Consider the following 25,139-nt stretch of genomic DNA (forward strand, 5'->3'; position numbering starts at 1 on the left):
ACTCGAGTCGTAGAATCGAGTTGAGTCTACAAACCTTGATTGTCATAGATGCTGTCGAATTTATTTTTCTATCGGGTGCGCGACCAGCGCTCCCGATGGGAGTAGCCCCGAGGCTACAGCCAAGTGTTTGCACTTGGGTGTAGGCTCAACTTGCTTTTAATCGACACCACAATTTTTCCTCTTTCTTGTATCTTATCTGGAGGGTGAACAATACTCTTGATAAGAGTAGCCCCCGAGCCTATGGGCAGGTTTTTGCACCTGGGCATAGACTCAAGTTGTACTACTCGATAAAGAACTTAACTATATTTCTGGACGCAGCCCCTCGTTTTATTGACTCCAGGACGTTGCTATCTATGTTGTTCAGGGATAATGGTAAATGGGGCTGGTTCATCTGACGGATCAGGTACCAGTTAACTGCTCTTGTGGCAATCCCGCAAGAACCTACTTCAAGATCACGTCCCTGGACATGATCTCGGGACTCGGCGTAATTCGTCACGTGCCGCTTAAGGACTTACCATGATCCGAATTCCAGTAATGTTATCGGGTCCACAGCGCGTCCGCCGGGATATTTCTTCACATCTGTTGATGTGGAAAAAAGTAGCAGAGCGCAGTCTTTGGCGATGCCACGCCACACAGGACGGATCCCGGGGTCTTACCTTCGCAGAGTTTTGCGGCATTCAGAGATTATTCGCGACTTTGGCGCTCTGAGAATATTTTGTCAAGTGCCTTGTTCGGCTTGATGCAATGACCCGTTTTGCGGGTTCTTCGATTTTTCTCTCGGGCTTGATGAGACAGCTGAATATATTGGTTATTCTATATTGTCGGGTACATCACCGATGCTCTTGCTCGGAACAATATGACGAGTCAATGAACCCCAAGATTTGTCCACCTTTTTTTTTGGTTCCTCCTTGATGAAAATTTCGTCGAGTTTCTCCTTCAGGAAAATTTCTTCGGGTCCTCTTTGAGGACAATTCTTCGGGTCCTCCCTGAGGACAATTCTTCGGGTCCTCCCTGAGGACAATTCTTCGGGTTCTCTTTGAAGATAATTCTTCGAGACCTCCTTGAGGATAATTATTCGGGACCTCCTTGAAGATAATTTTTCGGGATCTCCTTGAAGATAATTTTTCGGGACCTCCTTGAAGATAATTCTTCGGGACCTCCTTGAAGATAATTCTTCGGGACCTATTCTTTCTTGAAGACAATTTCGTCGAGTTCTCCCTGTAGACAATTTCATCGGGTTCTCTCTTATATACTTTGAATTTTGCTATCTCCTGCACAAATAAACAAACTTTTTCTATCTTTCCCTTGACTCTTTTTTTGCATGCCGTGTCAGATGCTCAGATTCGATGATATGTAAAGTGAATATATGCCGCGCATCCCCCAACTGTCGGGTGTGACGAAAGTAAACGATAATCAACTTTGTGCAAAATAAAAAGAACACTTAGCTTTTTGGACACGACGAAGTCGATGCATGATGAAGTCTTCGAGTGTAGATAAGAAATCTAGCCAAAGTAGAAACCACCAAATAGTGAAAATAAATGCCGCCAAATTATTTGATGAAGAAATAGCCGAGTACCCGAGCCCTGCTGGGGTGATGTCATGATTATTGCTTAGACGCCGTGTCACAATTGTTACTCGGGGCGAAATCGTTGTCGAGCCCCCGAGTATTATCCGTGTCGCCGAAAGAAGACCATTAAGGATGAAATATTGAAGATGAAGTCCGAGATGAAGTTCTTGAGATGAATCCATATTAAAGATTACACCATCAAATATGAATCATATATTGAAGATGAATCCGCCGATATCATAGAGGATGAATCCATTGACCCGAAGAATCCAGTAATAACCATAAAAGATGAATCCGTTGATATCATAGAGGATGAATCCATTGACCCGAAGAATCCATTAATAACCATAAAAGATGAATCCGTTGATATCATAGAGGATGAATCCATTGAGCCGAAGAAAATAGTTCCGGTAATAACCATAGAAAATGAATCCATTGACCCGGAAACACATCGGGTAATATTGTATAAGTGAACCAATAATAACCCAAAGAAAATCAATCCAGTAATCCGGAGAGGATAAATCCACTGAGCCGAAGAAGATAAATCCACTAAGTCGAAGAAAATAATTCTACTGAGCCGAAGAAAATAATTTCACTGAGCCGGAGAAGATATATTCAGAGCCGAAGAAAAGAAATTCACCAAATAACCGAATATATTTGTGGTACGAAGTAATGGCGGAGCCCCGAGTGTTTGGGTGAATTTGCTGTAATAATGTAATGGTGCAGCCCCCGAGTATTCGGGTGTGGTGAAAATAAATAAATAATTGAATTTTGGAGGAAAAGAAAAACTTAACTTTTTATCGGGTGCGGCGAAGCCGATGTGGACGCAATTCGTGCCTCGGACGCAGTCTGTAGTCGCGCGGCGCGTGACCGAAAATAGTAGATGTGGCCGATATAGTTGATAAAGGGGACGCAGTCGATCCGGCGGATCCGCAACAGGTGAGCATCCGAGGGTGTTGAGTTCGCGGAGAAAAGTCCCCGAGTGTGGCGACTGTGTGCAGCAAATACACGGCGTCGAATGCGTTATAACGTTTAAAGTGTATAAATCTCTACACAGAAAAATAAACAAATCCGAGAAAAATACAAATATATTTGCTTGCAGTAAGACAGACAGTTTAATAGTAATCGGAGAGATAGCATCTGATTTTGTGAATTTCCTAAATGGTTAAGTTATGTACAACTCAAACAACCATGATGACCAGGTTTATTTATTGATCGATCGATCAATACGCCTTCTTTGTTCGACCCTTCTCCGCTCTTCTTTCTTTTTCCAACTACACTACACCTAACTAAAGGTGTTGCTACCTGTTCTCATCTTGGTCGTTTTCAACTAAGTGAACATGTACGTAGTCAAATTTAGTACTTTGCTTCCATGCGACCACGTGACCCAGCAACTAATCAATCTACACATGTACGCTACATCTGTGCATACATAGTACTACTATGCATGTTCAACCGAACGCTTCTGATTTATATCACTACTTGTTAGATCTGGCTAGAGAATAGATTCAAGAACTATTGATGGCTACTGATGGATACGCATGGAATCGGTAGAATATGGTACTGTATCACGTACCTGTTGATCACGATCGAACCTTCCACCACGGATTCCGGAGTCGGTGAGATATAGTATTGTATTACGTACATGCCGATCGCGATCGAGCCTGTCACGACGGATTCCATCCATGACCGCCTTTTTCTCAATCGTGATGTTCTTCTGGCGGCGCTGCTTTTGGCCACCTGGTCCGAGCTTTTTTTTTACCGGGTTTTTTTCTTTGACGCGACGAAGACGAACAAGATTGCTAACAGGCTCTCGACGATTTTCCTCACTGATCTGATCTGAACATTGTTGATGATGAACTCGACGGATCCCGCCCGGATAACGAAATCCAGTCGTCGCGATTCCCCACGGTTGGCCCAATTGACGAGGGATCACCTCGCCAATGCCTACGTATTGTAGACTTGGGTTTCGGGAGAGAGCGACGATGGAGATTCCGGGAGCGAGATTAGGCACACGACGTACCCAGCTTCGGGTCCCCTCGGTGGAGGATCCCTACGTGCTGCTACCAATCCAGTATATGATCATAGATGTGTTTACAGGGTGCCGCCGTAGGCGGAGCTATGTTGTCTATCTATTCCTCCTCCTATTTCGGGTGCCCTGGCTAGCTTTATATGTGCAACCAGCCTAGGGTTTTACAAGAGTCCTAGTCGACTACTTCTTCGGGTTTCCTTGTTGGGCCTTCTCCATATTGGACCGAGCCGATCCAGGTATACCAATAATGGGTACCCGAAGGGTATACCCATGTCAATGCCCAATGCATCCCTTCTTCATCGACAACTTATCAGGTCACCTCTAGTGAAACTATATTTTTATTCCGTCACATCTTATGCACTTTACTTGGAGCGTCTGTGTGCTTTTATTTTCGTTTTTTTATTTTCATTCTCTGAATAAATTCATGCTTGTGTGGGAGAGAGACACGCTCCGCTGTTGCATATGAACACTTGTGTTCTTCGCTTTATCTTTAATGTTCATGGCGAAGGTTGAAACCGCTTCGTTAATTGTTATATGGTTGGAAACAGAAAATACTGCATGTGGTAATTGGTATAATGTCTTGAATAATTTGATACTTGGCAATTGTTGTGCTCATATAGATCATGTTTAAGCTCTTGCATCATGTACTTTGTAACAATTAATGAAGAACTACATAGAGCTTGTTAAAATTTGGTTTGCATGATTGGTCTCTAGAGTCTAGATATTTTCTGGTTAAGGTGTTTGAACAACAAGGAGACGATGTAAAGTCTTATAATACTTACAATATGTTCATATGTGAGTCTTGCTGCACCGTTTTATACTTGAGTTTGCTTCAAACAACCTTGCTAGCCTAGCCTTGTATTGAGAGGAATTCTTCTCGTGCATCCAAATCCTTGAGCCAAAAACTATGCCATTTGTGTCCACCATACCTACCTACTACATGGTATTTCCTGCCATTCCAAGTAAATACTTCATGTGCTACCTTTAAACCTTCAAAATGCTTCTCAATTTGTGTTGATGTTTTATAGCTCATGAGGAAGTATATGGTGTTTTATCTTTCAACTTTGTCATTTACTCTTGACAGACTCTCATCAATGGACTAGTGGCTTCATCCGCTTATCCAATAATTTTGCAAAAAAGAGTTGGCAATGGGGTTCCCAGCCCCAATTAATTAACTTGCATTAATAATTCTCTTCACGTGTTTTGCCCTGATCTATCAGTAAGCAACTTAATTTTGCAAATAGACACTCCTTCATGGTATGTGAATGTTGGAAGGCACCCGAGGATTCGGTTAGCCATGGCTTGTGAAAGCAAAAGGTTGGGAGGAGTGTCATCCATAAATAAAACTAAAGTACATGTGTTAACAAAAGAGAAGAGGGATGATCTACCTTGCTGGTAGAGATAATGTCCTTCATGGGAGCCGCTCTTGAAAGTCTGGTTGATGAGGTAGTTAGAGTGCCCACTACCATTCGTTGACAACAACAAACACCTCTCAAAACTTTACTTTTATGCTCTCTATATGATTTCAAAACTTAAAAAGCTCTAGCACATGATTTAATCTCTGCTTCCCTCTGCGAAGGGCCTATCTTTTACTTTATTGTTGAGTCAGTTTACCTATTCTTTCTATCTTAGAAGCAAACACTTGTATCAATTGTGTGCATTGATTCTTACATGTTTACTTATTGCACTTGTTATATTACTTTATGTTGACAACTATCCATGAGATATACATGTTACAAGTTGAAAGCAATTGCTGAAACTTATATCTTCCTTTGTGTTGCTTCAATGCCTTTACTTTGAATTAATTGCTTTATGAGTAACTCTTATGCAAGTCTTATTGATGCTTGTCTTGAAAGTATTATTCATGAAAAGTCTTTGCTATATGATTCATTTATTTACTCATTATCTTCACCATTGCTTTGAATCGTTGCATTCATCTCATATGCTTTACAATAGTATTGATCAAGATTATGATAGCATGTCACTTAAGAAATTATCTTTGTTATCGTTTACCTACTCGAGGGCGAGTAGGAACTAAGCTTGGAGATGCTTCATACGTTCCAAACGTATCCATAATTTCTTATGTTCCATGCTACTTTTATGATGATACTCAAATGTTTTATACACATTATATGCCATTATTATGCGTTTTCCGGAACTAACCTATTGACGAGATGCCGAAGGGCCAGTTGCTGTTTTCTGCTGTTTTTGGTTTCAGAAATCCTAGTAAGGAAATATTCTCGGAATCGGACGAAATCAACGCCCATCATCTTAGAATTCCACGAAGCTTCCAGAACACCCGAGAGGGACCAAAGGAGAGCCACAGGGGGCCCACACATGAGGCTAGCGTGGCCCAGGCCCTGGCCGCGCCCCCTATTGTGTGGCGGCTCCGTACCCCCTCCGACTCCGCCTCTTCGCCTATTTAAAGCTCCCTGACCTAAATCTTCGATACGGAAAAGCCACGGTACGAGAAACCTTCCAGAGCCGCCGCCATCGCGAAGCCAAGATCTGGGGGACATGAGTCTCTGTTCCGGCACGCCGCCGGGATGGGGAAGTGCCCCCGGAAGGCATCTCCATCGACACCACCGCCATCTTCATCACCGCTGCTGTCTCCTATGATGAGGAGGGAGTAGTTCTCCATCGAGGCTAAGGGCTGTGCCGGTAGCTATGTGGTTAATCTCTCTCTCCATGTACTTCAATACAATGATCTCATGAGCTGCTTTACATGATTGAGATCCATATGATGAGCTTGTAATCTAGATGTCGTTATGCTATTCAAGTGGATTTTACTTATGTGATCTCCGGAGACTCCTTGTCCCACGTGTGTAAAGGTGACAGTGTGTGCACCGTGTGGGTCTCTTAGGCTATATTTCACAGAATACTTATTCACCGAGTTATGATTTGAGTTGGATGTCTCTATGAAATTGTGGTGTGTTAGTACCTCCTATGAATGCTCACGAGTGACGGCGTGGGGTGTTTATTAGTACTTGGGAATACATCTTTAAGGTTTGCCTACATGATGAATTAGTGTTCGTTATCTTGCCAGAGAGTAATTCAGAATAGCATAGTGAAGTGCTTATTTTAATTTCTTTATGATTGCAATGTTGAGAGTGTCTACTAGTGAAAGTATGATCCCTAGGCCTTGTTTGCAAATACTGCAATCATCGCTTATTTACTGTTTTACTGCATCTTTACTTCCAGCAATATTAATACCATCAACTGCACGCCAGTAAGCTATTTTCTGGCACCGTTACTACTGCTCATATTCATCCATACCACTTGTATTTCACTATCTCTTCGCCGAACTAGTGCACCTATACATCTGACAAGTGTATTAGGTGTGTTGGGGACACAAGAGACTTCTTGTATCGTGATTGCAGGGTTGCTTGAGAGGGATATCTTTGACCTCTTCCTCCCTGAGTTCGATAAACCTTGGGTGATCCACTTAAGGGAAACTTGCTTCTGTTCTACAAACCTCTGCTCTTGGAGGCCCAACACTGTCTACAAGAATAGAAGCACCCGTAGACATCAAGAGCTGAAACTGTTGTTGAGAAAGCTGGAGACGTTGGCTCGGCTACCGCCGCTACTGTCGTGGTCAGAGCCTGGCTGACGCCCTAGAAGAAGGCAAGATCAACTCTGGAGGTATGTGACATGAACAACACGAGGAGATTTGGCCCGATGTTGATCACGGCTGAAGACCTGGCGAGGACCCTGGAGGAAAACGATCTGATTCTGGTGGGTAACGGTGTAGGCTTCAAAGTCCTGGATCGTCCTGGAAGTTGCTAGCTTGGGGTGCTGTTGCTGTTGGTTTTTGAGCTGGTTCCACTTAGCCTTTGTTGTTGTCAGTTAAAACTTCTACTTTTGTGATCTGTAGCCTAAAAAACATCTGGTTGATCTGCGTTGTATGAAGTGCTGGTGATCTGTAGTGTAAAAACAAAAACTGAATGATGTAGTTTGGTCGGAAGGCTTCAATATAAGTGAAGCCGGGGTTTGGAGCCCTGTTTCTCTAAAAAAAATTATTTTCTCAGTTTCAAATTAGTTTTTTTTCGAGAGAAGTTTCAAATTACTTGACGTGATCTAGAACAAGATAGACACGTTTCAGCGTGTAGGTTAAAAAAAAGAGGTTACGTTAAGAATGCGGAGGTCCAATCATGAGAATATTTTGCTACCCATGTTAGATAATAAAATCCTTCGCCGCCCCTCTAACCTTGTAGACACCTCCGTAAGAGCTCATGATTTTTCCATACGCTGAAGCGATGGCCAAAGTTAATTAGGAGATATGTAATTAATACAATCATCTACTCCCTCTCTCTCAGCTTACTAGGCGTGCACGTATACATAGATCGCCAACTTAATCTATATAATATAAACATAAAAAATACACCATTTGCTGTTGTAGGTGCTTTCAATGGCGGACGCACAAAAATACTGCAGGATGGGCATACCTCCATATTTTATGTATGGGGTCACAAGATCAAAGCCAACCATTCACACTTTTCCACGATCCCGCATGTCCACCCCTTTTGTAATCCTGCCCTCGATAAACCGTCCCCGATAGTCTCTTAAATACTTCAACAACATGTGCAAGGATAAACTTGCATTGGCACTTGGAGGTAATGCAGTTCAAAAGTTCGACTTGTCCCTGGTCCTAAGGTTCTGAAAAGAAGCATCATTGTTAGTTAAGGGCAATGTTTAAATAAGAAATTTCTTGCTATTATGCAAAATTATTACATGCATTAGTGGTTTATGTGAATTTAACCTTCTTTATGTGTCTTACCCAAGATTTGTTAATAACTCTTTATTGTCTTTCATAATTCATTTAAAATGAAGATCGCTGATTTTAAATGAATTTGCAAGTTTTCTAATCCCCCAAAATATAATTGTGTCTTTAAAAATCAAAGAATAATTTAAGATGATTTTTATCCTATTTTTTATACTTCAAAATACCAATTATGCCCTTCTTGACTTAAAACTTGTTCGAATTTTTACTGCTGAAATATACTCTCTTAAAATCATATTTGAGTTCCTTGAGAGTTATAATACCTAAAACCAATTTTTTATATATATTTTAAGATTTTTTTATAGCTTTAGCATTTAGGAATTTCTAGGATTTTAAATAAGAGGCAAATGGCCTTGGACCCAATGGTCGACCTAACCAACCGGGTTAGGTCGAGCCACACTAGTCTGGCTCGGTTAACTAGCCAAGTTGCTCGCCCTACTCTCTATCTCTCTCATGCATTGCTCGCATGACCCCCTTGTCTTCGTCATCGCTTGACTCCAGCGAGCTCCATCCGAGTCCACCGCCATCGGTCGCAATCGATGCGCCTCACAATGCTCCATCATTGTATCTACTTCGGATCGCCTCTCTTGTCTCCGTCTGCCCGCCCTCAACCCTAACCTTATATAGGGTTGCGATATTGATGGTGTTTGTCATGCACTGCCTTCGTCTCCGGCGCGGTGGTCGCGGATTGGCACAGTCAATGCGATGTTGTGCTCTCGGTGTCGTCGTCTCGTAGCCTCACTCGCCGAATTCACTCCTTTATGGTAACCTCGACCTCTCCCCTCTAGATTATATGCTTGTAGCTACACCTATCACTACTGGTTGTTGGTAGCTTCTCTACCACTAACTCTAGTGCTTGATTTGCTAACCTACTCTCTCTGTTACCTCTTGATACAAAGCTCATCGATGTTGCTCATGAACTACTACTTTGTAGATATTTTAGTTCATACATTTGTTGATACTGTAGTCTTTCTTGAGCTAATAGTGGTAACTAAAAAGTATACTTGTATACAACAGATTGATTTCTAGATGCATTTTCCTACCTAGCTGCTATTAAGGATTTATTACTATGATTCCTTGATAGTTCTTCCATATGATATGATGTGTTATATATAAAATTAGATAGATGTGATCACTGGCTTCTTTTATCTGCCTAGTCTATTTAATTCATTTAAGTGGACAGTGCATGTTTAGGATATTTCTGTATATCCACTTCCACTTCTCTGTCTTGTGATATCGGGCATTAATCTTATTTGTATGCATGGTCTACCTGATCTCAATCATGATCATAAAGCTAGACTGTGCACATAAAGAGAATCAGTGTATATGTAAAATCTTCTTTGGTGCTTTTGAGCATTCCTAACTCACTATGATACTTTGCAAATGCATGTGTGCTATCTGGTGATTAGCTCATGATGGTGCCTCCCAGGAGTGTGCACCGTGACTACTATCATTCTTTGATGGTTTCTTGTGTTTCTTCCAGTTATTTGGATGATTTACATTATGTGATCATAGTTGTCTACTTTCTTTGATTGCATAAATGCCCATGTGCCATCTGCGAGCTCTAAATTCCTCCGTGGTGCCTCATAAAAGTGTGCGTAGAATTAATACATGCCTAGCATGATTTGGTATTGCATGTGTTGATATTTAGTGATGTGAAGATTCACATACAAGTCATAATTGTTATGATCAACTGATGTTAAAGTGCCCTCTCAAGCTCCTAGTGACGCTTGAGTTATTTTCCATGTAAAACCTTATCCAGGAATAGATCCATGTGATTTATACCAGTAAACCGATATGAACTAGTGATATCTCTAATATGCTATCTAGCAACTAGTTGTATGTAGAGAATCCATGGTATTTTTTTTTGCTATGGTAAACCTTCTTTTTGTGGTTAGCCTGCTCCTCTACGACGCCCCGGGATCGACACCATGCAGTTTTTAGCATTTCCACTAAACTCCACACAATAACAAACCTAAGACACCCACGAAGTACAACATGCACGTAGAAACATACACACGATAGAGTGGAATCATAGTAATATGCAATAATTGACGACATAACCCACAAAACATTTATACAACAATTACCCCAATAAGCAAAGTATGAGAAAAATGATACATTAGAAAGATACAAATCATAACAAAAGCAAAATAGCATGGGAGTACACTCAAGAGTACAAATGGGTATAACAGTCCTGAAGATAAACAACGGCATCCATAACCTAAAAAACAATGGCGACCATAACCCTGCTCGAGGCAAGCCGGGAGATAACCCTGCTAACGTCACCTGACTTCAACGCACATGTCTTCATACCCTCTGCCGACAAAAAAGATAGGGGAAAAAGCAGCAACTGAGTACATGAGGTACTCGGCAAGGGTAGAGAGACACAAGAAGAAAGGTCCATCATAAAGACGCACTTGGGAATAAGGGGGAACTCAACAAACTTAAAAGATGCAAATTATGGTATCATAGGATATATGGTGAACTTAAGCAACATCGTGAAAGCAACACAAGACAACCTATAGATAAATGCTACGCCTTTCGTCTATTGTAGAAGGTGAGAGAGCACATAAGAAACCAACTAGATAATATCATCAAACATAACCTAGACAATCATTACCTCCTTCAACTCAACTGCGAGGAAGCAATCCCAAAGGACAATTTACATGCTATTTTTATATTTGTTCTAGATTACAAATCAAGTTATGATTAGTTAGGTGCAAGTTATTCTATGATCGACTTAAATGGCTTCAAGCCATCCATAACCACAAACACGGATTATCGAAAATATTTAACCCTACATGATGCCCAAATGTACCCACACACACACGTTCACCCATTGATGCCTATGATTAGCAACCTTTTGTTGGTGTGCTGGCAGTGTCACAAACTGCACTCTCCTTCACTATAACTAAGTCCATGGAGCCACCTAATTGAGTTTATTCCATATTGAGAGTATGTCTCATGCTGCAAAACAGGTTCATTTATTGCTTGAACGAACAAGAATAAAACATTGACCATCGGGGTGAGACCTATTTAGCAATCGATAAACGAACATCCCTCAAGCCCTATATGTGCGTGCAAGGCTAACACGGTGATACATGTAAAATGTATCTATGAACTTTGATGCTTTTGGTATGATATTATATGATACAAGATCTTCTTCCCAATGTTAATGTTGGTGTTGGAATATTTAACATTTCTAGGTACGGTCCTTCAGAAATTGCTTCACTAGATCGATTTTGGATCTTTTCTCATGTTGTCATAAAGAGAATTATCGTTGCATTATTCCCCCGACTGCTACATCCTCGATAATGGTCATTCATTCTCATCTCGGCTCCCTAGAGAGGTCGACCATGTTGTTTGGTTATTTTTCTCTAACATACTGATGTTGATACTGATGTTGGTACTCTTCTTGGCAGTGGTTCAAAAAGCGGAACTAAACATTCGCTTAAGCGCGCTTAAGCACCGAGCGATGAAAAAATGCTTCACTTAGGCCCTAAGCAGCTACTTAAGCAATGATAAGGCTCATTATCGCAATAAGGGCGTAAGAGACTCATGATAATGGTTTCTTTCCTACTACAGAGCTAGCCCAGTAAGGCACGCTATCGAACCCTAGTCTGCTAACCCAATGTACGTGAGCTATTTATCATTTCCAATTTGAACCGTCCATCTACTATGCTCATCTCTTTCTCTCACTCCTTCACTTTCACACACACATGCACAACAACATTGGCTACGGTAATGGCCTAGTTCCATTCTTGCCTCTGCTGCCTCACCTTCCCCAGAGCAAGCACCACTCTCCTTTACTTCTCTGCTCCTCGATGCCCATAGTTGCTTCCCTGGTTCCTGTCCATATGTTCCGTGCATAATGCTTAAGCTCGCTTAAGCTTCAATTCGTCTAAGCGGTACCTCACCCCTCGCTTATTAGCGCTTAGCTATTTTTTGAACCTTGCTCTTGGCGATGATGATTGACTACATTAGTGGATGTGCACGTGCACGTAGGATTGGCATTGCAGCTCAAATTAAAATTATGAAAAAATATTCGTTGGTACGTACAATTTTCTGTTTTGGTATCTACGTTTGGCTAACTTCAGGAAAGTAAAATATTATATCATGGAAGAAGAAAGAGTTTGAACATCTCGATGATTTGCTCCTTTATTTTATAATTTATTTTGTAATTGCTTGAGACAACTCGTGTACCATGTATTATTTGCTACTATAAGTATATATTTTTTTGATTGCCAAAAAAGAACTTTATGTGAAGAATGGACATTTTCGTGGAAGCATGAACATTTTCTTGAGATATGTTTGGATATCTATAAAATTTGCTCATGTTATACCATAAGTTGTCCATGCAATTCTTGGAAATTGTTCCCGTAGATAGAAATACTTGTTTATGCAAAATATTTTTCATATGTATGTGAATTAAATAAATGATTCATGTGTTATTTAAGTCTATTACATAAAAGTACGCCAAACTAACCCAAACAATAAAGAACTAGGTCTAACAGCAAGATGTTCATTTTGTGAAAATTAAATTGAAGCCATATATAGGTGAAGAAGAATAGGTGTGTGGTGTGTTCTTTTTATAGATTTTACAGCATTCAAACCGAAAAAGGAAATGGTGGAATAGGCTGGTCTAGCATAATAGGTGAAGCCATGGAGGGTACGGGGAGATATTACATTTTATGCAATAAGGGATGAATATGAGAAGCTCGGACGGATCTTCGGGACGGTGGTGCGGGGGGGGGGGGGGGGGGGCAATTTCCCCCTTCCCCCCTCTCCATGCGAAATGCACATTCCTTTTCTTACCATCTGGTTGCCAGGGGTGGAATAAGTAGTGTGATATGTTGTTGGATCCATAAAATCAGCATGCTCCGCTTTTGGAGCCTCACAAGTAGTGTGATCTGCTAGTGCAGCCTTAAAATTAGCGTGCTCCGTTGTTGGAGCACCAATAGCATCTTCCTATCACTTATATGTCTCTTAGTTTTTGGTTATTTTCACCTTCAAATAAATAAATAAATCCCTATTATTTCAAACAAGATTTAAGACTATGATGTTTTGGCTGCTAACAGGTCAATACCAAATCGATCATTAAATAAATATATATTATATGACTCCTAATAGGTCACTAAAAAATAAATCATCAAACAAACTTATGTGTTATGGTTATTGTCCATAGTGTTACATTGTTTAGACCATCTTAAGCCGTTAAGATTCCTACTGGGTCCATGAAACAGTAAACCCAGACTAGGGACAGATTACTTTGCTATATAGAAAAACAAAACAGAAGTACACCACCAGCAGGCAAGAACTATGTTCTTAAATCAGATAATTAAATATTATGGTATCCATGATATCAGAATATGCATGACATGTCAGGTTCCCTAGTTTTTTTTACAGAGGGATTTGCAATAAGTCCCCTTTCATTGGGTTTTAATGTTGAAGTACATGAAACCCATGTTTTTTTAGCTTCAGGGACCTTACGAACATCAAATTGATCTGGATTTTTTGGAGCATCATTTTTCCAGGAAATATCATAAGATGGGAAGGAGCAGTAGAGGAGGCACGTGATCTAAAAAGAGAGAGAGAGAGAGCCCACGATGCACCCCGCCCCCTTGGTTGCGTCACGGGGGCCATCTCTGGCCTTGTGCACTCTTTCGCCTTGGTTTTCACGCATCCGATAATTTTTACCCTAAAACCATCTATAAATATTACCCCATCGTGAAGTTGAGGGGAGGCGGTCAAAAACATAGAAATACACAAAACAAAAAGTCTTGCGAAGATTGAGAGGGAAAACACCGCCGGAGTCGCCTCCGGTTGCTCCTCCTCCTACATCAACACCATCACCCCTACCACAATGATAAACATGGAGTAGTCCACCTCTGGACTATGAGTTTGTGGAAGTAACTTTTATCAATCTCTCCCTATGTTTTTCACCGATTATCATCACATGAGTTTCCTATCATGATTGTGAGCATCAATGTGATGTTTTTATGGTGGATCCATTATCACAATATACATGCCATATTTAGATTCTAAACTATATAGAATAGATTGATATGTAAGATTATTTCATTGATCTCATGTGTTGTACATATATAGGGGCCCTAGTATAATAAACCTTACACAATATCCTATACAAAAACAATGCATTGAGATATTCCAGGGTTTGTTATACAAATGTAAGTAGACCGTATATGCCACAGTTAGCTTGTAAAGAAAAACTAAGATGCAAGATGATTTAATTAATCTCATGTGGTGTACATATATAGGGTTCTACGTGTAAAACACCCTAGAGAATATCATCTACAACAACTATTGATATAGATATAGATATAGATATTCTAGGCCGTTTGGTATGCAAAGTGATGACATGGATTGTACATGCCACATTTAGCTTCTAAACTAGAGAGAATAGATTGAGATGCAAAATAATTTCATTGATCTCATGTGGTGTACATATATAGAGGTCATGGTGTAACAAACCAAGAGAATGTCCTATACAACAACTATACATGGAGATATTCTAGGGTTTGGTGGTATACAAACAAATCTAGATTGTACAAGTCATATCTGGGTTGTGAACTAGAGAGAATGAATTGAGATGCAGGAGGATTTCATAATTCTCATGTGATGTGGTGTACATACAGAGAGGCCCACATGTAACAACCCCTAGAGAATATCCTGTGCAACAAATATCCAGAGAGACATTCTATGGTTTGGTATACAAACACACGTAAATTGTACATGCCATATCTAGCATGTAAAGTAGGGAAAATAGATTGAGATACAATATGATTTGATTAATCTCATGCCGTATTTATCATGCAATTATAGAGAATAGGTTGAGATGCAAGATTATTTCATTGATCCCATGTGGTGTACATACACAGGGGCCGACTGTAACAAACCCTAGAGAATATCCTACACAACATCTATCCTAAGAGATATTCTAGGGTTTGGTATACTAACGCATGCCGATCATGCACGCCGATCCTTTTACACCAACTTCTACGCTAAGCACATCGCTTGGTCATCTAGCTGCTGCCACAGCCCGACGAACTTGCTGGTGATTCCTTCGGACAATACCCCAAACTTCATGGTGTGGACCTCCACGTCAGGTCACACCTGCATCGATTCGACCATGGAAGATTCTTTTGGAGCCGTGTCGACTTCTCCACCAAGCCAATCAACGTTAGATTGGTATTAGGCTGGCAGAACGAATCTACCAACAACCTCTTGTCGAAAATACGATCTTAGACGAGCCGAGGGGGTAGCAAAAGAAAGAATCAACTTAATATCTCTATGATTATGAACTGGACAATGAGACATGAGAGATACATAATCCAACTTTTTCTTCGAGAAAGAGAGACATAATTCAACTTCGGAGGAGGAAGAGAATAGGCAGACTTTAATTTTTTTTTGAGAATGAGAAAATTAAGGGATACTACTCCCTCAGTGCCAGGCCACAGTTGGGCCATCATGGCTTAAGCCCAACACTTGTGCACACACTTGAAGCATTTGTATTTAGGTTTTCCCTCCTTGGCAGTGACTCCTGACCTGGTCACCGCCGTGAAAAGAAGGTGGGCGGCGGAGATGGGATGTGATTTTGATCGTGTGCCTCATTTTTCGGCCTCACCCGACAAACAGATTCTGCCTTCCTTCCACAGCTAGGACTGGGCGTCAATATATTTGGGGATCAGCAGCAGCTTTGCACACCTCGCACCGACCCAAAGCTCTTCCTCTCCTCCCACTCTCCCACCCGGCGATTCTTCCGATTCCGGCCGCCGAGCGCCGCCACCGCGAACATGCCGCCCAAGCGGGGCAGCGGGAAGCGCGGCCGGGGGAGGCCGCGCAAGACTCCAGCCGCCGCCGCCGCCGTCATAGAGGTATACCGAGTACCCGTACTTATATTACTAGGTCTTGTCCCTCGGAGCTCCCCCGGCCGGCCGCTTGCTGGCCATTTCCGTGTTTCGGGAGGAGCTGCGCTTGCTTTCTCTGCGTTTGGATCGGTTTTTCGAGTTTACTCAGGCGGCCAGCCAGCCACCTCCCATCTAGGGTTTGGTGGTCGTTGCTGCTCTATTTCGTTTCCGCCGTACCGGATCTAATTAACCGGCCGTTAATGCTTAATGATCGTTTGGTTGCTGTGGCATGAGAAGATTGAAGACGAGGAGATGGCGCACGAGGACATGGAAGAGACGCCACAAGCTTCTGCGGAGGTGATTTTCTCTCTCTCTCTCTCTCTATCTCTCTCGTACAGTACACAGTCTGCTTGTGATTCATTCAGAGATCGGAAAGCCCCTAGGCCTCCTTTGGGACTAGCGTATTTTTAGGGATTGGTGGGGAGAATCCGGGTCTAATCCCAAATCCCCACGGATCCGCGAATCCGAGTTAGTTCGTTCGTTTCACATACGTTTGGAATGTTCGGGAGTTCAGTTAACCGACATCACTGTACAATTGCTCCATGAACTAGATCTGTACGAGAATGTTCTGCTGGTCCTCCCGCTGTTCCATTATTTCTGCAATGGTTTGGCTGTGGAACTAGAAAGAAATGTGGATTTAATGGGGTTTTTAAATACTTGATGGTCGTTTGGTTGTGGTGGCAGGAGAACCACCAGAAGAAGGGTGAAGCGGAGGAGTTGCCACAGCCTTCTGTCGAGGTCAGTAGTATTTTCCTCCGAGGGTCTTTTTTCTTGCTTGCACCAATTTTTTTTTTCTTCTGAAAGAGCTCTGCTCGCGCTCAGCTTTCTGAGATGCTTAATTCTAATTTGGCTATATATGGTGGCAGGAGAACGATGATCAGAGAGTCAAGGACGAGATACTGGACGCGTCTACAGATGTCAGTGTTGCCCTGCTTGTTTTCTGCTTACACTAACCTTTTCTTCTGAAAGACCTTGCGCTGAGCTTTCGGCCATGGGTTGCAGGAGAACAATGTGGAAAAGGGAAAGGAAGAGATGCCACGAGATTTTCCCAAGGTCATTAACTTCTCTTGCATTAGTTTTTGTGGATTCGTTTAGAAAAGGAAAATCCTTACCAGTTTTAAGTCTTGTGTTGCAGAGGGGAGGTAGGCGTGGCCGTGGACGTGGACGCGGACGCGGGAGGCCGCCCAAGACTCTGGCTGCTGCCGAGGTAACCTAGGAACTAACTAACTAAATATGAGCAATATTCCCTACAACCTCAATTTGCCTCTCATTTTGCTGCCACCATGGAAATGAAGGAAACCTCTATGGTACCTTTCCCAATGAATTATGTCTGCAATGGTTGGATTGGAGAGTTAGAAATGACGATTTGTTGGGTTTTGCGAGGTTCACATTTGCAATTGTTTTCCTCCATTTCTTCCGTGTTGTTTGGAACCAATCAATTATAGGGTTCTTTTTTCCACTGTGTTTATTTTATTCAAAAGAGCTTGCAAGGAATGATTTCTCAGAAATGCTTAATGGCTGTTGGTTGTGTTGGCAGGAGAACGGTGTAATCAAGGGCATGGAAGATATGCCACAGGCTTCTGCTGAGGTCATTTATTTTTCTCTTCCATGAAATTTTGTGAATTCCTATAGACAAAATAATCCTTATCATTTTTCCCTCGCATGCTGGATTTCTCAATTCCAGGAGAACGGCACACAAGGGACAACTGAAAAGTCAAGACCCACAAGAAAGCGTAGGAGGGATCCTGTTGCTGACGTCTCTTCTCTTGAGCCTCGGACCATGCGAGCTAGGAAGAGGCGGAATGCTCCGATGCAAAAAGATGAAACTAAGAAGGAAAAGGTGGAAGCTCTTACTTTTTCTTGTTTATTATACTCACATTCTTCAGTTATATGTATTCATTGAGTGATGGATGAATTTTCAGGACTGTCTGTGCTTATGTAGTTTCTGCTTTATTCATAAGAAAATCTTAAATTGTCTGTCTGTTCTCCTGTATATTGCACACATGCATATTTAAAGTTTAATCCACTTCCTATATATGCAAATAAGAATCACAATGAGCATATATACAGTGTATAAGCTATTACATGATCTACCAAAGAAATGTATGTGATATATAAACTTTCATTTCTGAGTATGTGCTCACTTTGTAGCCTCAACTGCTCCCAGTATGTACACACGTGATGTGTTTCTTTGTCGCTGGATTTGCAGGGTACAAAAAAGAACGATGGAACTTCAAACATGTGCCATCAATGTCAACGAAACGATAGTGCCAGAACTGTCCGGTGTCAAGGCTGCACAGATTATACGAGGAGATACTGCATTAAATGCATAGCTCATTGGTTGGTGCCCTTTAAAAGTATTCATGTTGGTCACCTGGTTTTGCTGCAATTGCATGCCTGTTTTCGTATAGTTATAGTGCTTGTGTTTGTTCAATCTCTTATTTGGAGTATTATCGTTCAATCACCGTGCTAACACAAAATATCAATTTATAATAAAATGATGTGTTTGTTAACAAAATTGCATTTCTTGTTGGTTGCATGAGCTGAACAGGTATCCACATTTAACAGAAAGTGATTTTGTGAATAGTTGTCCATTTTGTCGCAATAACTGCAACTGCAAGACTTGTCTCCGGGCAGATATAATACAGAAGGTATGGCTCGTGTTTTGGGCTTCACATCTTTTTTTTTCTTCGCTGCATTTTATCTGATACTCCTGTTCCCGTGCCTCTACAGACTTACCTAATCCCTGAACCAACACAAATGGGCAAAATAACAAGCATTGATTTTGCTTTGGATTTGTGTGTTCCAGTGTAGTGTAGTGTATAATAAATAGCCACCTTTTTTAGGGTGACGTGAGTTGTGCCCATCCACTAAAATTCGAAATTATTTGTTTGGTCCTCTTAAATTGCTTGTTTGGTCCTCTTATTTGTTCCACAGATTGACAGATGGGATGTATCAGCCATAGATAAAATTAAATGCTCACTTCGGATTGCGCACTATTTGGTCCCATGGTTGAAAGACTTGCACCATGAGCAGATGGAAGAGAAAAGTGTTGAAGCAACGATTAAAGGTACTACTACTATTGAACATGATTGTTGATTATTCATTGCTTCCCTGTATATTACTTTGTCGTTTCAGGCATTGTCTTTTTTCAATACAACGCATTTATAAGTATCCTTTTCCCTCAAATATCAAAACATTTCTATGTCCTTGGGTTATCCAAATTTTGGAATTTTGACTGCATGCATCCCAGGATGGCCTTGTCATCTGTTTAGGAATATTGTCAGTCAGTACTCCAATGGCTCTGCTGTACCTAATGTTGCTTTCATAACAGGCATTGATGTATGCCAATTGAAGATTCCTCAAGCTAACTATAAAGAAAGTGAGCGAATATACTGGTTAGTCTTGCTTCAATTTCGAAGTGTGCAAATTATTTGATTCTTTCGATTGTCTAATCCATAGTTTCCTTTGTGACAGTAACAACTGCAGCACATCAATAGTTGATTTTCACAGAGGCTGCAATAAATGTACCTATGATCTCTGCCTCAGCTGCTCCCGAGAGCTTCGTCATGGACCTAATCATGGTGCTCCTGCTGCAAGTGGCACGGTCTTTACACAGCCTGGGATAGGAGGAAAGGAAGATTTGCAACAGGGAAGTAGTCATGATAACGTTCTAATTCAAAAACCTTCTGAGGGACAGAATGATGTGTTGATGGATACTGCAGTTCCTGCTGAGGATTGTGCTCCTGGTTTGAGAGAATTGAGGGTAAATAGTGATGGAAGCATACCTTGCCCGCCAAATGCATTTGGTGGTTGTGGAGATTCTGTTCTTGAACTGAAGTCATTGTTGGAGGAGAATGTTATTTCTAACTTACTGGATAAGGCCAATTTAGTTATCAACAGTGAAGGAATGCTGGAGGTTGGAGGTTCAAAATGTTCCTGCTTTTCTGACTTTGGTGAGATGAGCACTTGCACGTCACGGAAATTGGCTTGTAGAGAGAACTCAAGGGACAACTACATATATTGCCCAAATGCTAGAGATGTTAAAAATGGAGATTTAGATCATTTCCAGGAGCACTGGTTGAAGGGTCAGCCTGTTATTGTTCGTGACGTGCTTGAGTCAACTTCTAAATTGAGCTGGGAACCAATGGTTATGTGGCGGGCTGTACGAGAAAAGAGAGAACAGGAAGAACCTGAGCGACTTTCTGTTACAGCTCTTGAGTGCTTGTCATGGTCTGAGGTAACCCACATCATGGTGGTGATTGTTTATACAATTAAATTGCTATAATTTTCCATTGACAAAACTGATATCAAGGATTACTGGATTTAAATTCGTTAGAAACTATATTAACCGTGTGCTTCTGCTTCTCTCTGAATTGCTATTAATGAACATGGTGAATTTTGTGGAATATAGGCTTCTTTTGCTATTTATGTACACGTATATCTGTGCTTACACCGTCAGTTAGTCTGCTTGTTAAAACATAAGAATTCAGTTTAATTGATTTTTGTGAATAAATCTTCCGTTTGTGCCAGCATACCATCTAGTACCAGCATGTGTTAGTGGTGGGGGGCAAGTCCCAAGTTTTTGGCGTATGTCTACTTCTGAAATTGATATGCTGTGTCACACTTAGCATCTAGTTCAGTATTTATTCTGACATGAAATACTCTTAGTGCAACCTTTTCTTTTGTTGAATCGAAATGCAGGTTGAAGTAAATACTCACTTATTTTTTAATGGATATTCCCGTGGAGCTTTTAGTCCAGAGGGTTTTCCCATGTTACTCAAGCTTAAAGATTGGCCACAACATGTCTCATTTGAGGAGCGACTGCCACGACATGGTGCTGAGTTCAGGTCTGCTCTGCCATTTCGTGAATATACAGATCACGAATCTGGTCCCCTTAATCTAGCAGTGAAGCTTCCAGAAAAAGTCATAAAGCCAGACCTTGGTCCAAAAACATACATCGCGTACGGTGTTGCCCACGAATTAGGAATTGGTGATTCTGTCACCAAGCTTCATTGCGACATGTCTGATGCGGTAAATAAATTGATATTTCTTACGCTTCCTCTCCTCCATATATGTATATTTTATGGCTTAGCATCTAGTTCATTTTGAATCTGAAATTGTTACTTATATTGTACATTTGCATGAGTTCTTCAAAAAAAGTTAAGGTAGTAGTGAGACTCAAACCTTAGTGTGTGGGTTTGCAACCTCGTCTGTCCACCACTACATGCTAGGATATTTTCTCTATATCCTACCGAGTTGAACACTGTATGAAGATCAATTCATCTATGGATGTTGTAGCTGTAAGTTCTTGTAGGTTCGAGTTTGCTCTTGTTGCTTTGCATGTTTTTGTTTTACTTCAATGCTAGCCATAGTTGAACTCTGGGTTGTTGGACTCTCGGTTCTTGACCGTTGATCGGAGTAATCACTTGTGTTTAGAACCGTAGAATATCAATCTAGGTTGTGAAGATCCGTAAGCCACATGCTTTACCCAGCTGCAACATTGAGCTGTCCCCCTGTTTTGGCATCTCCATTGGACAATGTTGAATGTTCTGAGTTCATTGTTCAAAAGCGAATGATATTTTGTTTCCTATTTGTAAACAGGTCAACATCCTCACGCATACTGACGTATTAAAGCTCAAATCAAAACGGATGACAGCGATTGAGGAAAAGAAAATGAGTTTGGCCATAAAGGAAGATAACAGAAATCAAGCTTCCATTTCCAAGGAGAAAGCAGAAGGCATAGTTAAGGAAAGGGAGAAGGTGGATCATGGTTCCAGCAGTGAAGATAAAAGTGAATCACCAGATAATACAGAAGGAACTTCTGAACCTACTGGTCGCAAGAAACGCCGAAGAGGTCCACCTCGTTCTTGTAGGGCATCAAAGAAAGAAAAGGAAACACGCATAGATGGGGGAAAAGAATTCGCATATCGCTTGAGAAAAAAGAAGATGGTGTCACCTTTGTAGAGGATAACCAGCCAGAGGGTGGCGCATTGTGGGATATATTCCGACGGGAAGATGTCATCAAACTACAAGATTATCTAATGAAGCATTCCATGGAGTTTAGGCATTACAATTATGAACCAGTGAAGCAGGTGATTAGCTCTGTTAACTATTTGACCCTGGAACGACATGTCATCTTATTTGCGTGCTGCTTAACTGTTGAATCTTGGCAGGTTATTCATCCTATACATGATCAGTGCTTTTACCTAACAAATGATCACAAGAGAAAGCTTAAGGAAGAATATGGTCAGTTAAGAATAAAGATGACTTTCTGAAGATTTAAAATTTCCCTCAGTGATTTACTTCCTAGATTTTTGTCCACTCCATATGCAGGAGTTGAGCCTTGGACATTTGAACAGAAGGTTGGTGATGCAGTCTTCATCCCTGCAGGATGTCCCCACCAAGTCAGAAATTTGAAGGTATGGTATGAGTATGACATGCGTGGTAACAGTTTCTGATTTCTTCTGCTGTTAATGCCATACTTTTGCATAAAAATTTCTGCTATCATCTGTGACGTTTCTGTTTTGTAACCGTTTTTATTTTGTTCTTGGGCAGTCATGTATGAAGGTCGCACTTGACTTTGTTTCTCCCGAAAATGTTCAACAGTGCATGAGGCTGACGGAAGAATTTCGTCTGCTGCCAAAAGGGCATAGGGTGAATGAAGATAAGCTAGAGGTCTGCTGATCAGTTTCTCTATACTGTCCTATTATATGTATATGAATTTATCTGTTTGTTTATCTATATGTTAATCCTAATCTTGATTATACCTAAACATTGTTGTCCATCTTAATAGCTCCATAACTTTTACATGCTCTCTTTTCTACACTCTTATCCAATTCTGAAATTCTTTATAATCTGAATTGTTAGATTAAGAAGATTGCTTTTCATGCAATCAAACAAGCAATTGATGATATCACCAAAAAGGATGGCAATGAAGGTAAGTAAGAGCAACTGCGGGCATCATCTTGACCCTTTTCTTTACATGCATCTAAATGCGTGTCATTTGGATTAGAAGAGGTCCCCGAGATGGTGAAAAGTGCAAAGCAAAAAACCAAAGCGAAAGGAAAAGGAAAGAGAGGAAAGAGAGGAACAGTAAAAGAACGGTACAGTGCATCGTCTCAACTTGCTTTTTCTATTCGAATATTTTCTATTTCAGTTTGATTATGTTGATAGATTATGTCTTGCCTCCTTTTATCATCTCTGATTTGAGCAAACTGTTTTGCTGCTTAAGCCTTCAATTCTCAGTAGCATTTCTCATCACACGTAGGCGTGTAGGACCTGTTTATTTGTGTGCATACTTTTTTACGGCATAAAAACTGACTCTGGTTAACACGTAGCCGTTCCTGCGTACCTATCTTTCTACTTCAGAGCATGCTATATATGAGAATTGCAGGTCCTCTTTTATATGAAATTTGAACATATAAGTAATGGTGCATTGGTGTTTCTATGTGCTTCTTTTATCTGGATGCTCATATTATTCCACAGAACAAAAAAAAGTGCAGCATGGCGCTCTTAGAATGTGTTTTCTGAAAGCCTTGTAACAGCTACTAAGCTGATTGGTGCTGTTGCGACACAAATTTTGTCTTAAATAATCGAGAAGGTGATTTTCAGAATTCTCCATGTTGTAATGTTATGAGGCCTTAAGCATAGATGGTTAAGTAGCTTAAGTTCTTTACTAGGATATGATTTGTTTGATTGTGTTGAAAATAATTAAGGTACTATTTTATTGTACCAGCTGTATTGATGAAGTTTTAGACCAACCTAGTCCAAGCGAACCTGCAGAGATGGAAGAGGGTAAAAAACTATCAGCTCAAGCCATGCCCGGAGCTGACATGGAGGAGCGCCAGGAACAAACAGCTCCGTACAGGTCTGTAGTTGAAGATGAAGCTGTAGAAACGAAAGAACACCTACAGAAATCAGGTCAAGCCATTTCTGAAGATGAAGTTGCACCTGCAGAAATGGAAGTGAAGTCGACTCAGCAGGGCTTGTCTGAAGTTAAAGGATCTGCAGAAGTGAAGCATGTTGCGAACTCTTGTGTTGGTCCTAGGGTCTACCCCAAGGGTCCATGCAGCTCCAGTACAAGTCAGATTCTGGTCTATCGGCGTCGCCAGAAGGGTCTCAGCTTAGATACAAGTCAGAATCTGCCAAAAAAGAAGGGTCTCAGCTCAGATACAAGTCAGAATCTGCCAAAAAAGAAGAGTCTCAGCTCTAGTCCAAGTCGGATTCAGGTCTATGAGCGTCGTCGCAAGGCTCACAGCTCTGGCCAAGTCAAGTCCTAGCCAAGGAGGGTACAATGTCGATCTGGTTCAGTGGCCACTGAACCAGACGGCGGCCAGCAGGCCTTCCAGCTTTCTTCCAGCTCTGGCCAAGTCAAGTCCTAGACAAGGAGGGTACCAAACACTGAGACGAAGAGCTTTGTCGTAGCTATTGTTTTGATGTTTCTACCGCCTACCTGTAGCGCTACATTATCAAATCGCTCAGCTTAGTTGCGGATTTATTTTGTCTACCTGTAGACTATGATCGAATGAACGAATGAAACAACCTGATTATTTTGGATTTTATACTAGTGTGGCAGCGGCTTGATATAGTAACTTGTATGCTGGATTTACACATGAAGCATGAGATCAACCTTTGTAGTTATTCTGTTCACAGGCCTAATTTGTATTATTTGGTTAGATTGACAAGGATCAGTTGCTTGAGAATTTCAGCAATTTTAGCTCTGCTCAAGAAATAAGTGATCTGTCATCGGAGGATAGTCATCAGGATCAAACTAGCAGTGCTCCTGCACTCTTCTTCGGCCAACTGCTTGCTTTAAATCTGGCAAAA

The 25,139-nt window shown here is 41.2% G+C and overlaps 1 protein-coding gene across 1 annotated transcript; it reads left to right on the forward strand.

The window, feature by feature from the left end:
• The first annotated feature begins 16,551 nt into the window (after window positions 1-16,551).
• On the forward strand, window positions 16,552-24,920 carry LOC124699241 (lysine-specific demethylase JMJ25-like). Its single transcript, XM_047231574.1, is given in 21 exon segments — window positions 16,552-16,607; window positions 16,995-17,048; window positions 17,177-17,227; window positions 17,313-17,363; window positions 17,446-17,517; window positions 17,848-17,898; window positions 17,995-18,150; window positions 18,520-18,650; window positions 18,862-18,961; window positions 19,248-19,380; window positions 19,645-19,708; window positions 19,788-20,550; window positions 21,015-21,344; window positions 21,915-22,230; window positions 22,233-22,405; window positions 22,487-22,559; window positions 22,647-22,732; window positions 22,869-22,988; window positions 23,181-23,250; window positions 23,326-23,416; window positions 24,049-24,920. Coding segments are annotated over 21 exon segments (3,474 nt in total). The 5' UTR covers window positions 16,552-16,562; the 3' UTR covers window positions 24,593-24,920.
• Window positions 24,921-25,139: the final 219 nt, after the last annotated feature.

The sequence above is a fragment of the Lolium rigidum genome, chromosome 3 (assembly GCF_022539505.1).
Source record: "Lolium rigidum isolate FL_2022 chromosome 3, APGP_CSIRO_Lrig_0.1, whole genome shotgun sequence".
NCBI classification, from domain to species: domain Eukaryota; kingdom Viridiplantae; phylum Streptophyta; class Magnoliopsida; order Poales; family Poaceae; genus Lolium; species Lolium rigidum.